Raw genomic sequence first — 17,279 nt, forward strand, 5'->3', positions numbered from 1 at the left:
GATGGTCAAAACAGTTTTACTTGTCTCAACAGCAAACTTTTGGTAATTACGTACGCTGAGTGGCACTGTAGTGCAGAGGTTAACACATTTATCTAACACCCAGAGGAGGTACACATCCCTTGGAGGGTTAGGAAGAGAGGAAGGGCATCCAGTGTAAAAATGTGCCACATCTAATATGCGCATATTCAGTAGAAGATATTTATGTATTTGATTATTTCAACAGCTAAAAAGAAAATTCTGCCAGAGTTTAAACAACATTTTTTAAATCTTCTTAAAAGACTTAATTTTGAGTTTTAGATATCATATGATATATATTACATTATATATTATTTAAAGGCACTGGAAATGTATTGAACCCTAGACTCCCTGGATGGAATCTAGGGGCTGTAGTCTGTCATTGGGTGAGAGGGGTGTACTTCCTGGACAGGTAGCACAGTCTGTTGCAGCGCAGTCAGAGACAAACAACCTACAGCCAGTTTAGAATCACCAATTAGCCTAACCCCAGGCATGTCTTTGAACGGTGGGAGGAAGCCCATGCTGATGTGAGGAGAACATGTCTACAATCCACACAAAGGCCCCAGGATTCCAGGCCAGGACCTTCTTGCTGTGAGGTGAGCGGTAAACCGCTAAACATCGACGTGCCACCACTGAAATGTCTTTAAACTTAAAAGCTTTTATAGAATAAACTGTTACAAGTCATTAATTTAATACTGCATGTGACATGACTGACCCGTATACATCGCAATGTACAAAACAAAAACAAAAACAAATTTAAAAAAAACATCAGTGCTTTAAATAGGCCCTCGTCAAAGCAACCGTTTTGACTTGAAATAGTCGGGATACACAGGTGTTACTAATCACATTAAGGCTCTGTGCCCAAATACAACAAAACTACCATTAATCTCATTAGTGCTTCCCTGCTGTCTCTTTTTCTAAATGTCTGCTGTAAAACAGCCCTATCATAATTAAGATCTTTTAGACACGAGGCATGAAATTGAATGGGACTTGTGGATAACTGAATGTTGGAGTAGTACAGCTGGATATCCAGCTGAGTGATAGTTATAGCCTTTTTAGTAGTGATCAAAACATCTTCCCTCCATGTCAGTAACCTCCTTAAATTTCCAGTGCTTTAATGTTGCTGAGAAAGCTTTAATGTGCTAAATCAGGGGCGTCAAACTCCAGTCCTCGAGGTTCGTTGTCCTCAAACTTTTACACGTGTCCCTGCTGCAACACACCTGAATAAAATTAGCAGTTCATTAGCAAGACTGTAGAACTTGACTGCATGCTGAGGTGGCAATTCAGCAATTTCATTCATGTTACATCAGCTCATGAGTGAATGAACATGGTGCAATAAAAATCCTTTTAGCAGTACAATTTTCCAAACACTTACATTTATACATGTATTTGAATTTACTTGACTAGGGTTGACTGCATGCCACCTCAGCGTGGAGTCAAGTTGCCAATGACCTACTAATTTTATTCAGGAGTGCTGCAGCAGGGACACATGTAAAGGTTTGAGGACACCGGTCCTCGAGGACTGGAGTTTGACACCTGTGTACTAAATTAACCAGTCAGAGCTTTTTGACCAAAACCCTCCCAACCACCACCTACATGCTTAAAGTCCTTGAAAGGGACAAACTGGACGATGTCGCGGAGGACAGGCTCGCCCTTGGGCGAACGCAGAATCCCGTCGTCGCCGTCCAGGATCTGCATGTCTGTGAAGTCTGCGTTGCCCACACCAACAATGATGACAGACATGGGCAGGTGAGAGGCGTGCACGATGGCCTCTCGCGTGTCGGCCATGTCAGTGATGACGCCGTCCGTCAGGATCAGCAGGATGAAGTATTCCTGGTGGGCATAGGTAAAGGGGGTGAGGGGAAGGAGGAGTATTTGTGGGTGGAAGGGGGAGAAATGAAGAATACATGTTCAATTAAATTTGTGTTCTAGAAATGGCTTCTTGTTAGGGGCTAATTTGAATAAAACTCATTTTAATCCACCAGAGAGAAGCAGTAGGCATTAAGTCAGAGACGAATTTCTGCTCTAAAATTTATGACCAGAATTAAATTAATATCAATCGCTCCAAGTTCTTTTCAATTCATCTTTTTTTTCTTTTTTGATTCATCCTTTAATTTCTTTTTGTCTTTTTATTACTATTTGTCTTTTGCTTCTCTCCATGTGTGCCAGTGCAAACATCAACAGACACAATAACAAGACCAAATGAGTTTGTTTTTTTTCTCCATCTTTCTCTTTCTCTCTCTCACCATGGCTTCTTTGGTGTGCATTTCCTCTGAGGCAGAGGAGGCCACTTTCTGAATGATTGGAGCGATGTTGGTGGGCCCGTACAGCTGGATCTTAGGGAGGCAATTTTGATAGGCCTCCACCACACCTTGGATCCCTGCAACACACACACACACACACACACACGTGGGTTGTTTTTGCTGCCATTTTTCTGTTTATTGCCTGACCCTGGAGAGCCAAAAGTTCTCATACTTGCAAAAGCATCTGCTAAGATGAATCAGAGTCTGTGTATGTGACCGCACTGTGAGGTGACCGAGCATTTTGTGCAAAATATTCCCGTATTATCCTCACACACACACGCCGTCACGGCGGGAACGTCAGCCATGTGAAGAGAGGAGCACAGAAGCCCATTTCACACATACAGATTAGTGTTGTTTTTCTCTGTGTACGGGAGCCTGAAATACTTCCAGCAGCATAGTGACAAACCTCCCAGCTGCGTGTGCGTCCGTGCGTGTTCGAACGCGTGCGTATGTCTGTGCATATTTGTGAGGAGCAAAAACAGGGTAAAAAAAAATCAGGGACAAATATAAAGGGTGGAATATGGGACCGACAGCAAGGGAGATATGAGAGGCATGCAGGGGACTGCTTTGGTTGTGCATGCGAATGTTTGCGCGAGCCTGAGTAAGCGAAGTAGTGTGTGTATGTCTCTGTGTCCGTGTTTGGGGGAGGGGAAGGGTGTGGGTAGCTCACCTGCACATTCAGGATTGTCCTCATCAAAGTTCACAGCAAAATCGTGTGAAACCTTCAGGCGGGGCAGAAAAGACAAGGCCTTTTTACTGCCACAACACACCACTCACACTCAGCACGATGCATTCAGTCCAATTTACAGGTTGACAGATGTATTCCCCTTTCATGTTGATCAAAAGCAAGCTGAGCCTCCAAAAAGATCTCAAATCTAAATATAAATTCTCCAGACCCACCCCACCCACTCTGCCCTTTGCTTTTGCACACATGTGCATGCTCCCAAATGTCCTACCTTGAAGTCAGGGGGTATCAGAGCTCCAAATCCAAATGCAGGGAACATCTTATCACTGGAGAAAAAGAGACAGACATATTTCATTGGGAAAAAGAAATAAATATAAGGAAAAAAGAGAAGGGTAAAAATAATGGACAAAAGCTTTGTAAGGCTCATAAAGCAAAGGAAGAGGTTTTTTTCATGCTGACTTTTGTGGAAGGATTTGATTCTCAGAGGGAAAATCCAGAGTGTGTCTGTGTTTGGATGCGTGCCCTTGTGTCAGCATTAGGTGGAACGATGATTGATGGAGTGGATTCTACCTGTCATAGTCTTGGCATATCTCTCCTACAGCCACCAGCGCTTTGAGGTACTCATTGGGCTGGTAGGGGTGGATGTAGTGGAGGGAGCAGCTGTTTCTAGGATCTCCATTGGATGCTGTAAAATCTATCGCCACCTGAGATGGAAACATGTACGCTCACACAGCATGGACGGACACAAACAGGCACATTGATGTAAACATTAAAGAGATTACATTTGAGGGAACTTACTGTGAACTGAATCTGGCAGCCTCCCATGATGTAATCCAGGAAGGAATACATTTTAATAATCTGTCAGGAAAAAAAGAACCCATAATATTATTGATTACTAGTTTACTAATACTATTTATTTACTTTTCTAGTAATTTCTCCATCAGATTTACCCATTTTTATTTATTCATTTATTTATTTTCCATTTTTCCCACCCATTTTCCAGTTATTTCTTTTGTTTGTTTGTTTGTTTTTATTTATATTGAACTAGAAGCTTCTTATTAAAAGTATGTAATGGGCCCTTTCCCTATATTAATGAACTGACAGCCCGATTATGACAGAAAGTGCTACCTACAGTCAGGTGATCACTACAGAAATTATTGGACATAATGCAGTCAGTGCTGTTAAATGGGAAAATAATTTAAAAAAATAAACAAATACATTTTATCTACAAATATAGCAATTTCGATGACATTTGTCTGTATAGTTACAGTACTGTGCAAAAGTCAAAACCTGTCATGTCTATATATTTTATTACAAGTAGCCAGATTTTCTTATGTGTTTCTCTCACACTTCTCCAGGCTTTTCAAAGAGGCATTAAAATCTGCATATGAACAGTAGCTAAAATTTTTGTCTTTAAAAAGTATGAAAAAAATCCAGCAAAAACCTGACCCAGGACCCAAGAAATGCATCTGGCCCTGTGGTTGATCCATCTAATGTTCACTTAGACCTCATCAGAAATGGTCTAAGTGGAAGGATCACTGCCAAGAAGCCAAACTTAAGGAAGCGAAATAGGGTGAAAAGGCTGAGTTATGCCAAATTACAAAAGAAGTAGATTGAAAATCAGTGGCAACAGGTTCAAGTGATGAATTCAGATTGGAAGGTTTTAGTTCAAGTAATCAGGCCAGGTGAGAGGTACAACAGTGAGTGTTTACAACCCTCTGTAAAACACGGAGGAGGCTCTTTCATGGCTCAAAATCCAAGGAATTATAAAAACAGAAGAGTGCCATCAAAACATTTGATTGGTAACAGTTTTATTTTTCAGCATGACAATGATCCAAAACACACTGCTAATGCAGTAAAGGATACAAGGGTAGAAACACACAATAAAGCACCATCAGTTATGAACTGGCCTCCAGTGCCCAGAGCTCAACATTACTGAAGCAGTGTGGGATCATCTTGACAGAGAACGGAATAAAAGGCAGTCAACATCCAAAGAAGAGCTTTGAAATGCCCTTCAAGAAGAAGAAGAAGAGCTATTCCTGAAGACTACTTAAAGAAATTACAAGAAAGCTTGTCTAAGAGAGTTCAGGCTGTGTTAAAGGAAAAAAAGATGGTCAAATATTCAATTCAATTCAATTCAATTTTATTTATATAGCGCCAAATCACAACATAAGTCGCCTCAAGGCTATTCATATTGAATAGCACAAACTCTGCTTTTGCTTTATATGTGCATTTCCACGTAAATTTGCAAATTTCAATAAATTGCTGCTCACTTTTCCCGTTTTCCTAGCAAAATAAAATGTATTTATAGTCAGAAACACAATGATAATAAGGTTTGTGCATTTATCGTTCTTTTCTCTGTTTAAGATAATTATAAAAAAATAGTGTATTTAGGTCTATGAATATTAATGGGACAAAAGTAGCAATTAGAAGGCACGTCTTTTTTTCCACTGTTATCTCATGCTTTAAAAGTCAAACAATTAATCCCCCAAACAGTCAGTTGAGATTTAAATTAACAATGAAAATAACCATTTGTTGCACAAAAAAGAAGGAACGCAGACAGAAAAAGCTTTACCTTACCTTACAGTGGTTGAGAATGACAACACCAGAGTTTCTGTAATTCTTCTTCTTCATCTGATATTTAGGGTTGATGCATTCCCATTGGATCTAGGCGCACAGATACACACAATTAATGCAGATGGTATCAAGGGAGCACAGAAGGAATTTGCTTGACTCGTTATGTATTTGCTACACAATGATGCGAAGCTATTAAAAAGGAGCTCTGCTTTTATTTAAATGAGGATTATTTTGGATATGTGAATAAAAGCACTGACAGAGATGCAAATGGGCTCACAGTGCATAAATGAATTTATGGGCCTGAGTCAGTGAGTAAACATTACTTGTTTTATTCCTCTCGTGTGAGCATGTGCAGGAGCTCGAGCGCGCATTTTCTCACCTGTTTGCCCTCCTGCTCTACCCTCATCTCCTTAAACGTGGTATGAAACTCCCCGATGAAGTCATGTTTTCCATTGGAGTCCCAGTCCCAAACTGTGCACTGGAAGAGACACACACACGTTCACTCATTTAGAGCACAGCTGCAACACCGTTACCTAAACGAACACACACAGGCACTCGCAGGCATGCAGGGAAATGCCATGCTGAATGATTGATAAGGCGGTGTTGGTGGGGGGGCAACGGAGCGGTGAAATATTAATCTGAGGATGCTGAGAGGTACGCGGCTTAAGCGACAGCTTTACGCTTGTGTGTGTGTTTTTCGACATAATAGTTTGACTCGCTCTTGGGAGCTAGTAAGCAAGACAAATTGCCTCAATCAAGTGAGGGTCAGCGGGGCAAAGCTAAGCACATCATAAAGACTCAGTCCTTTCATTTCAAAGGATGGCACAAGGCTCTCATATGTAGGCTGTCCTGCAAAGTCACTACAATCAATGATATTCAAAAAGGTTTGTCAATAGAGACACATGTTAACACGGACTGAAAAAACTCGGGTCTTTTGTGAAGCTCTAATGCCTGTGAACGAGTCCTTCAGCGGTGCAGTTTTGCATTGTAACCTCCTTGCATGAGGTCACCCCAGCAACTAGCGATCAGAAGCAATCCAGCAATGCTTGATTAAAAACAATGACTCACTGTAATCCCCTAATTTCCTGTCTCCCACTTAAGCTGTTCACAGCCCGCACCTAAAGCGTGCGTGCATGTTTGTGTGTGATCGTTTGCGGGCCGCATGCATGTTTGTGTTTGTGAAAGTAATTTGTGCGCGCGCGAGGTAGCGAGCGCTCGCTTTTGCAGCCTTGCTTCCACTTCAAACTGCTGAGAGCTGTGCTAGAGAGTAATGAAAAAATTAAGAAGCTCTGTTCCATTCACTGAATACTAACTGTTTGACAAAGAGAGAGAGAGAGACCAGCGAAAGGACAGAAAGAAAAGTAAAGAGGTGGAGAAATGGGCTCCTTGCCGATTGCAAGTACAAAGGAAGAGACGGCGAGACACTGCAGAGGAGGGTTATGCATTTATGCATTGGTCAGTTAAGAGTCTGGTGAAAAGAAAGCACTTGTCTGAATAGAAATCTCTGCCCTGCCATTTCTCACTAAAGCTCTGACTGTTCGAAACAGGTAGCCCTGGAAACCATAGCCGACGGCGTGCATGCGCGTGCGAGCCCTTTCTCCCGCTGTCAGGAGCCACGCAGAGTTAAGATACCTCTGAATATTTAATGAACAATCTCATGTTTATTCATGCCAAAGAATAACTGTTCGCTGCGAACGTGGCGGCCACTGCTTCCAAAAAGGCGAAGAGATCTCCTCTGACAAGTAAAGGCGAGAGTTTAAGATAACCACTGAGCTCCTTAACGCCCATCTGACTTTTTAAATAGCACAATGATATCATAAAAACGCCTGACCTGAACTTAACTCTTGGAACTGAAAAGAGAAAAGGCACAAAGGCTTTTTGTACGTGCCGCTGTCCTTTGCATTAATGTCATGTTTTGTATGTAGGTGAAAAAGGGTAAAACTACTTTATTTATTGTCATTTTAAGTTTTTGTCCGCATTTATTGAATGAACGGCATTTCTTTTTTTATGTTTTAAATAAATAAAATGCAGGCTGGTGATGATGCTGTGCAAGCACTCGGGTGCTGCTTGGCTTCAGCCCTCTTAATGAGCCTTGCATTTTACTGGAGGAACTTAAATAGTTGCATTGCCACTATGATTGTTGCAGAAAAAATATTCCCAGACTCACCTTAAGCTCCCTGTCGTGGTCTCCACTGCAGAGTGTGTTTAAGGAAACTTTGAAGGATTTCCAAACTGGGCTCAGGTTGTTCATGACCGTCTGTGCACAATAAATACAAAGACAGTTCACGCTTGTTGTTTATTTCCAAACTAAAACAGCTGCCTACATCTCCACGGATGTGCGAGCGCAGTTACCTCGGTTCTGTGCACAAGCGACTCAGTGCCGTCATCATTTATTCTAAAAATCTCCAGGAAAGGGTCTGACTTGCTGAAGAAATCCTTCAGAGAGAAAACACGCATGTGAGGCATTCCCTCAGAACTCTCTTTGATCACCATAAATCATTCGAACACTAACAGAATCATTATTTCGCCCCCTTTAAACTCCTTTTCTTCTTTGTTTCTTCCACCTATCCCTTTCCTGTCCTCTCCAATTTATCCACCACTCCCATGCTTTCTTCCATCTTTTCCCCAGGGCACTACTTGTTTGGATTAGTCATCCATGTCTGTGTGTGTGTGTGTGTGTGTGTGTGTGTGTGTGTGTGTGTGTGTGTGTGTGTGTGTGTGTGTGTGTGCGCGCACATGTGCCGGCTGGAAAATTAATACAGTTATCGGTGTGTGTGGTTGGGGTGGTGAGATAAAAGAGGGTTATTGGGAAAGGGGGTGCCCACCTATCTCAGCAGGCCTCCTTTAATACCAGCTTGTACTAGTGTGTATTGTGCGTGTTTCTTCATAATCAAGTCCCACAGCTCTGCCCACATACTTCTCCACACACACACACAAACACACCAACCAGGCAGCATGCACACACAGACCCACATCTTCAGTATTAATTACCCTCATATCTTAAGGAAAACTTCAACATTTCTGAGTATTTTTGAAAGTGCACAAACCTTATCGTCCAGCTTACGTGCACTGAATGAGAGTTCAACGTAATCGTCATTTCCAGACAATTCCTCAGCTGTCACCTATACAGCGGGGCAGAGAGTGAAGGTGGAGAGGGAAGGTTGGGAGGCGAAAGGAGACAGACAGAGAGAGCGAGAGAGATCGACACGGAGATGTAAGAAGGAGGTGAGAGAAAATGAGATGGAAATGAGCTACAGCACAGATTGAACAGGCAACATCATCAAATTAATTATCTTCAGGGTGTCTGAGTGCACAGAGGTGGTGTGTGTGTGTGCGTGTCTAAGTGTGTGTGTGATTTTTGCATGTGTAGGAGTGTTTAACGTGGTTCGGTTGACTTTGGAACCCGTGCCATACCGTACCGTGATAGAAGACTTTCCAGCAGTGTTTCCCTGTTTGAGAAGAGCTTTAGTCAGTTTCCTCTGTGAAACAATCTGAAACAAAAAGAAAGAAAAAATCACCTCAGATGTTCCAGCCTCCACTTAGAGTTTGCATCTGTCTGGAGAACGCAAGTCAAATATTCACTCTACTCTACACTGACTTTAGTCTCTAAAAACTGAAACATCTGACTTTTTATCTGGCTGGCATTTATATTCTGCCTTTCCACTCGCTTTACACTATAACCCACATTTTCCAATTTTCACACACACCCATACAGTTTGATTTATTACACATACGCACTCAGACGCCAGTGAATGTACCAGGGGCAATTTGGGACGCATCCACATGGAGACTAGAGGAGCTGGGGATTAAGCCAGCAAGCTTCTGATTATTGGATGACTTTCTCTGCCGCCTGAACCACAGCTGCCCCATTTGGCACTAATATTATTAAACTGTCGATGTATTGTACATTAACTTTTTTTTTTTGTTCATAGGCTTCACAAGGTTGTGCCACCATGTTGCTCCCCTTAAACCATAGTTATCAACTTAATCTGGCTATTTCATATAAATTTAGCCCTAAAAAATAACCTCACTGCTCAGGATCTCAGAGTATTTAAGAACAGGAGCAAAGTGACATCGAGCAAACCTCCAGGGTGTGGGGATGATTCACAATAGGACCAACATCTGGTGCAATAAATTAAAATGTTTAAAAAATTAAACGAAGTAACAAGATGAAAGGATTAAACTATGGTAATATGAATAGTATTCATGATTAAAATATTACAAGGTGGCAAAAGACATACTGTCGACCTGGGGTGACTGACTTTGCCAGCCAGTTCTGGAGCCTCCTGGGTGGTGCTCTGTCGCCGCTTCACTGCAAGTGGCAGTGATTGCTGCTTGCACTCTCCCAGACCAATTTATCCTTATTGTTATTTGCTGTGGTGAAGATGGCGATGATGGTGGTCGTAATACCAGCAGAAAATCTTATAGTAGTGTTATTTTGTCAAGGACTTTCAAAGGTACCACAATTTCTCCCTTTTTCTACTTCAGCTGCACTTCATAGTCTCTTTCATAGCCTGACAACGTGCTACACAGGCAGACAAGTGCATGCACACTCACGATGATGTGTCAAACACACCAACCGACTAACACACAGCCTCTTCCTGCTACAGCTAAGGCATTTGTACACGTACATACAAGCACATTAAAAACATCTACATCCCCAACTTAGAATTTCCTTTGTATCAAGAAAGCTTATTGTGTGTTCCCAATGCAAGTAGACCATGTAGTCTGTCTGTGTTGCTGACAAAGAAGGTTCACATAGATCCTGGCAGATCCTATCTCCATGTCAGGGGTAACAGATGATTATAAGTAATCACTGACGTGACCGATCTGGTGCCGGGATGAAGCTGTTAATAAACTCAGAGGAAAGACTGCTTCGCAGCTGGAAACAACAAACAAAACTTCAGCTCGTGTTTTTGTCAAACCCCAGACTTCCTCTGAATTGTTGATAAAAAGTAAATTATATTTTAGGCACGCAGGTGATTACTGCACCTAACATACTAGGCGCTGCACTTACATCAAATACCCTGATGCACGGATACACACAGGCACTGTTGTAGATATTAATGGAGGTGCAGCGTGTACAGACGTATAGACATATAGACTGGTATGAAATATAATGCATTAAATCAGGTGGACAACCTACTGCAATCACACTGTCACTGCATGCTAATGCCACAACTAAAGAAACCATCCACGCCTGTGTGACACCTACACGGCATTTATGTGCAATGCCGGTGTGTCCATTGTGAGTCTACTGAAAATTATTGGCATGCACTTGGACGTTTGGTCTGATCCTTAGACACCATTAACTGGCACTACTGAGGCATTTAGTAATTAGAATCTCATTCATTGTCCTTATTTATTCATTGCTTCCGTTTCCCTACAATGTGCTGTCACGGTTTCTTTTTTTGGGTTTTGTTTTTTTGTTCTGCCAATAAAGCAGAAAAAAACAACAACATTGATTATAACAGAATTAAGTCTTACAGCAGGTATAAGTGCTTACATGCAACATGTCAATATCTGTTACAATATTACTGATGCAATGCATCTGCAACAAGCGTTTCCTCTAGCAACTATTCAGGGCTTCTATCGTACACAGAAAAAGGAAAATGATCACACTATTGCTTCAAATGATATGATGGAAGATAAACATAACCTCTATTTTTTCAAATACAGTTATTAACAGAGTTATAATATGATTATATAAACAACAGCTTCCAAACAACCTCTCCAAGAAGCTTTCACACCCTTAAGTCAATGTTATACATCCACCAGCTCTGTGCTGTCTCTGATGAGTAGTAAAAAGTAAACACTTCCTTTAACTGCAGACCTGACATTAAAGATAAGGGAAACACTGGGCTGCGCGTCCTATTTCCTTTCATTCAATATTACATTAGATAGCAATTCCCTCAAATGCACTTATTCAAATTGTTAATGAGTAGTAGTGCAATAACAATTTTCTTTTAAATGCTCTTGGATATTGAGTGAAAAATGCAAATAAACCAAATCTTTAAATATTGATTAAAACGTCTTCATTAAAGAGGCACAAATCCATTAAGTGAATAACAAGGGTATACAGTTTAGCACAAGCACATATAAAGGCTTTGAAAACAGTTCAGGCACCCTCAGGGCTTTTTATCAGAAGCACTCATGGACGGAGAAAGCATGTTAATGCAGACAGTGCATCAACTGAACTCAGGCTGAAAGCTGACATCCTTCCACAACTGAAGTTGTTTTTTAGTCATTGAAACCTAATACTGTGTAGGTCTCCCTCATGCCTCCAAAACAGCTGCCACTCTTTGTGCATGCATACAGGACCTGTAAGGATGGCCTGCGGCATCTGGTGCCAAAGTGTAGCGTCATGCAGGTTGTGTGCTGAGTTTGACCTCCATATGTATGGCATGGTTGCCCAATTGGATTGGGATCTGGGGAGTTTTGGATGCCAGGTCAATGTCTAAGGCTCTTTGTTTTATTCCTTTAACCGTTTCTAAGCAGGTTTTGTGGTGCGTTTGGGGCAATTATCCTCTGGGGGGAAGAAGTGCTGCCGACACTGTGGGCGTCCTTGGTCTAAAATAATAATCTTATTTAGTTACACTCACATAAATGCCAAGGCCTGAGGTTTCCTGAGAAAAAATAGCCTTATTACGATATCATCAGTATTATTTACTTCACCTGCCGTGGTTTTAACGAAGTAGCTGACTGAGCATACTGAAGTAGACGATTCTTATCCCAACAGCATGCTGCTCTGACGAAGATTTGTATGCTTTTTTACTGCACCTACTGTTTGCGATGCACAAGGTGAATCCAGTTCGGAGGTTACAAGCACATTTCTGTCATGCTTTCGCCTCCAGAAACACTCACATCACACACATTTCTGATTGTTTCTGAACTCCTCTCACATTCACTGACCTACCTCACACTCTTTAATTTTCAGTTAATTTAAGCTTGACTTATAGGAGCTATGTGTTATTTTTTTAACTTCCGTGGGGGTGAGAGTAGGAATAACAGTTTGTAAAGTATTGTGACTGTTTCACTTATGTTTGCACTCATCAGTCACACCGATTTCCCAATCGACCTGCTTGCTTCGTGCATGCTCTTCCTTTAGAGTGCACAATCCAATCAAGAGACTCACTGACCTGTCCTAGGGTACACTCCATGGCTCCCAAGAAGTCAGCATCACGGAGGCCATTGTTGCCAGAGCTGATATCGTGAAGTTCAAAGCGGAGCCTCTGGACCTCCTCAAAGTAATAATCCACCAAGAAAATCTTGGAGAAAACCGGGCTGCTGCTGCTGCGGATGACCTCTGTGCGGTCCACCTGCAAACAGACACAAACAGCTTCACAACGCTACGTTTAAAGTATCTGTGGCACCTAAAAGAACAAAGCTTAAGGTAGAGAAAGCAACACTGACTTCTACTTCTGGTGGTTCCAAATTTCTTTAAAACAGAAAACTTGGTAATTCAGTTGGTTTCAGAAACATCATCATGGACTGCAATGATTCCTGTAAAAATCACTGCAGCCCACCAGAGTGATTATTGTAAAACCACACAGATGCTTGGCAAATGTTTGCCACAGCAAGAACCCAGAGGGCTGCATAAATTAAAAAAGAGCTGATAAAGAGAAAAGGTAAGACAAAATAGAAAAATACTTCCCCTGTTAAAAAAAAATTAATTAATGATCATTTTATTAGGTTATCATTATCTGTACAAGTATTTTTATCACGATAAACAATAAATAGCAACTCTGTAACCACTATTTACTGATTTTTATATTTGTTGTACCCCTTTTTACAGATTCAGTTATATAAGTACTTATTTATTCAAACCGCAGAATCTGAATTGATGAACTATTCGTAACCTTTAGCAATATCACTGAGATCTTTTATGTGCGTTGGTGAAAAAAGAAATCCAATATCAAGACGTTCGGCAAAACCTGATTAGTCTTCTTCACGTGGACACTGGATTCAAGTTTTCACAAAATTTCATTAAAGAACATCATTTATGGTTCTTCTGAAAAAGCAGTTTCATAACACTGTGCTTTTTACTACAGGCAGTCTGACTTTAAATGGATTTTTTATGCTCTTTCCAAAGTGAACTAAAGTATGAAAATTGTACATCAGAAACACTGCCGCTGAGCATTGATTGCGAACCTCAACAGACTTTTCAGAATTGCGGCAATAACCACAAATAGCCATTACCACATTGTTTACACTTATCAACTTGAGAACTGCGGCTATTGATTTTTCGTGATGACTAAAAATCACCCGAGCTGTTTGATTGCACAGAGATTTGACTGCAGCTGTAACATTGATCTCACATTTTAAGCCCTCTGACTGCTCAAAGGATTAGGAAGCAAAAAGAAAAGTATGTTGCGACGTTGTCAACAAAACCTATCTAACACTAGCAGCAATGACTGGCTCCCTTTTATGGCTGATAACCCTCTGGCACACGAACGCACGCAAACACAGACAAAAGTGAAGAGCGCACCAGCAGGCTCGACAGACACACAAATGCTGGCCTTATCCTGATGCTTTTCTCAATAGGCTGGCAACTCATTAAAGCATCGAGAGACATAAACACACACTAGCCAAGCGGCCTAAACACGCTCTCTCGCAACAATTATCCAATTAAGACACTCTGGATCTGATGGGCAATGATACCCCCGGCCCATTCCCACACTTCTGCAAAAGGGGCTTACTGTAACGCATACACTCACTCATGAAGACACAGACGCGCAGACATGACACAAAAAACGCAGCACTGTGTCGTACAAAAGCTTTTTGTGGCGTCTCCAAAGGAGGAATAATGCTGCACTACTTTCAGAGCGCTCGATCTTGAGCCCCTGTGAAAATGGAAAGTGGTGTATGTGTGTGTGTGTGTGTGTGTGTGTGGGAGTGCAGCTTCCGTGTCGCTGACAGTTTGTGCAAACGAGTTACACGTGTGGATTTACATACGTAAACGTACATCTGCTGAGTGAGACAGTGTAGCACTAAATGTGGAAGGATGTGCACGGATGTGTGGGTGTGCGTAGCTACATTTTTAAAAGAAACACTGTTCACTCCATATACTGTATGTCTGTCCATCCCAAAGGCAGAGGAAAGAAAACTAAAAATAACCAAAGATCCTCCTTTTTGCAACATCGCCCTGATTCCTCATTCTCAACGCTGATGCCGCCGCTTGCGAGTCTTCAGCATGTCTTTGGCTTCAGTAGAAGTGCTTTGTGTGCGAGTATGAGATGGCATTTGAAAGGCTTGAAAAGCATCTGAGTCGTGAGGGGGGAAAAGAAAAAACACTTTAAAGCATAAAGTTAAACAATCCTTTTTTTTTTCTTATTGTAAAAGAGACAAGCAAAACTGCCCATAACTTCAGGAACGGGTAGTCCTTCGGGATGGCACATACATGTATGCCAGGTTTCCTGCATTTCCCGGCACAATCTCAAGAGAGTGGAAGCGATAACAGGAGACAGACCATTGCAAGAGGAGTGCTGAAAAGGGCTGTCCACATTAAAACCAAGCATGTTAAATGGTTTTAATGTTTTAATGGTTTATGCTTCCCAGAATTGTCTTGTACTTCAATAATAGAGAGTTGCATTAATTTTTTTTTAGCAGTACACAAATAGTACACTATTTGTTCTACAGTTTGATCAAATTGTATGATTGTAAAAGTCATTACATGCAGAATTGTTTATTTAATTGGCAAGACTTGCTGAGACTTAAAGACAGTTTACATGTTTTAATCTGTGCAGCTTTGTGTAAATGTTCATTTTTTCCGTTACTGTCATCATAGTTTGTCTCATTTTTGTACACTTCACTCCAATCATATGTGTATAGGGCCAAATCACAACAGCAGTTGCCTCAAGGTGCTTTTATATTGTAAGATAAAGACCCTACATTAATACAACATATGTTTCCTCTCACATTACATGTATTTTACAATGAACGTAAAACCTGTGCTCTTGTCATCTGCATTCATTTTGTCAACAAGAAATCAGTTATTCTCAGAAAAATAAAAGTTTCTATCAGTGGCCCTTCAACGTCAAGATATGTGAAAATATTTTTAAAAAATCAGGCAGTTAGGAAATGTGAAGGTGAGAAAAAGACACCTCTTAAGGCCACCGTCATCCTGACAAAATATCTAAACTACTCACCGCCTTGCTGTCCACATTATCAAAAGAACTTTTTTATTTTGGTAGCGATGACTCATTCACTGACACAAAAGCCTCATTTTGACACATGTATTAAAGGCTGTGGGTGAGTTACGGTGTCATGGTCCTCCAGTCCTCCTCTGCGTCTCTACTGTTTCTCCCCTTTGTTCTCTGTCTGCGTGCTTGCTCCTCTGTGTGTGAGTGTGTTTACCTGCCTTACAGGGACAGGATCCTCCTGGATCATCTAGCAATCAGCTGTTTACTATTTAAGCTGTGACCTGACAATCAGTCTTCGCCTGAGCGTTATAAAGGCAGTAGCTTCCATGTGGCCTTGCTGTAAGTCTCTGTTTCACTTTACTTGCCAAAGCTTTCTAATGTGTCTCTTCTTAGGATGGCCTTGGATTCACGGAAACCTTCTTCCATTTGATTTTTTACGTATTGGACTTTTGAACTGAGCACTTCAAACAGACTTTGTATGTAACATTAGCTGCACCAAAACTGGAAATAAACTCAATGAACTTTCATTCCTGAGTCCTACGTTTGAGGCCGGCCAGACAAACCATACGGCCTTTTAAAGGTTAATTACGTTGCTCCATGTATGAGCTGTTTTGGGAAATGCTGCAAAAAGTATGCTTTAAGATCATGCTTTCAATTCCTAGACGACAGAAATATTTGGATAGATAAATAAACTCTTTAGCCCAGCCGACAATAGTCATGCTTTCTGGTGACCTCTTTGACGATTAACATCCATAATTTATAAGAACCAAACATAACTCTCAGTTTAGTAGGAGGAAGGTTAGCGACACAATCACAGCTCTGCACGATAGCTCGGGTTCTTGATTACACGCAATCATTTAGTCAAACATGAATTCAATTACGTGCTTGAGTAATTTCAAGTGCTGTCTGCGGAGAAATTCACAAGAAATTGTTTGCCATAGAACCTGAAGAGATGATGAATGCACTTGAGCCCCACAGTCACACACATCAGGTCATGGGCAAATTGCGTAGAGTGTGCCATGGCTTTTACTGAAAATGAAAAATGTGTCAAGTGTATATTAGAAGCAAAAGAAAATTATACAGAGACCAAAGTTAAAGTATTTGTGAAAGTGTTCAAAGCCCAAAGATAGAGGTCACAATGTTATATTACTAGGTGAATAACATTGGGCTGTTCAATCATCTCTGTGGACCCCCACAACAAGAGTAAAAGGAAAATAATCCACCAAAGCAATAGTTGAAATAGCGATCTAATTTATAACAGAACAACAATGAGATATGAAACTGCGCCCACGTACAGACTCGTACAGACTCTCGGACACCTGCAGCTCTTACCAGAGTGTCTTACCCTGGGTAGAATCAGCATCACGAGAGAGGACACTTCAGAATACAGTTTTTCTCAGTCGCTTTGGTGCGTTTCTCAGAACACCATTAACATTTGCACAGCAGTTAGTGCATTTCCCAAAACAATTAGTGCAAACTGCAAAACCTAGTGGATAGCCTGCAAAAGCACGTCACATGCACAGAATTGATTATCCATACCTCAAAAGCAAGTATCCA

At 41.2% G+C, this 17,279-nt stretch overlaps 1 protein-coding gene across 1 annotated transcript in view; it reads right to left on the reverse strand.

Moving 5' to 3' along the window:
* cpne4b (copine IVb) overlaps positions 1-17,279 on the reverse strand; it is a 26,668-nt gene that overhangs the window by 4,287 nt on the left and 5,102 nt on the right. The window contains exons 2-14 of the mRNA XM_005728541.1: positions 12,720-12,899; positions 9,000-9,071; positions 8,628-8,702; positions 7,933-8,016; positions 7,748-7,837; positions 5,960-6,058; positions 5,584-5,670; positions 3,802-3,861; positions 3,574-3,707; positions 3,275-3,329; positions 2,989-3,040; positions 2,262-2,395; positions 1,612-1,848 (exon numbers count right to left, since the gene is read on the reverse strand). Coding sequence (XP_005728598.1) covers positions 1,612-1,848; positions 2,262-2,395; positions 2,989-3,040; positions 3,275-3,329; positions 3,574-3,707; positions 3,802-3,861; positions 5,584-5,670; positions 5,960-6,058; positions 7,748-7,837; positions 7,933-8,016; positions 8,628-8,702; positions 9,000-9,071; positions 12,720-12,899 — 1,359 coding nt within the window. The remainder of the gene's footprint in view (positions 1-1,611; positions 1,849-2,261; positions 2,396-2,988; positions 3,041-3,274; positions 3,330-3,573; positions 3,708-3,801; positions 3,862-5,583; positions 5,671-5,959; positions 6,059-7,747; positions 7,838-7,932; positions 8,017-8,627; positions 8,703-8,999; positions 9,072-12,719; positions 12,900-17,279) is intronic.

Source organism: Pundamilia nyererei, unplaced genomic scaffold (genome assembly GCF_000239375.1).
Source record: "Pundamilia nyererei isolate P.nyererei 1_Seehausen unplaced genomic scaffold, PunNye1.0 scaffold00028, whole genome shotgun sequence".
NCBI lineage: Eukaryota > Metazoa > Chordata > Actinopteri > Cichliformes > Cichlidae > Pundamilia > Pundamilia nyererei.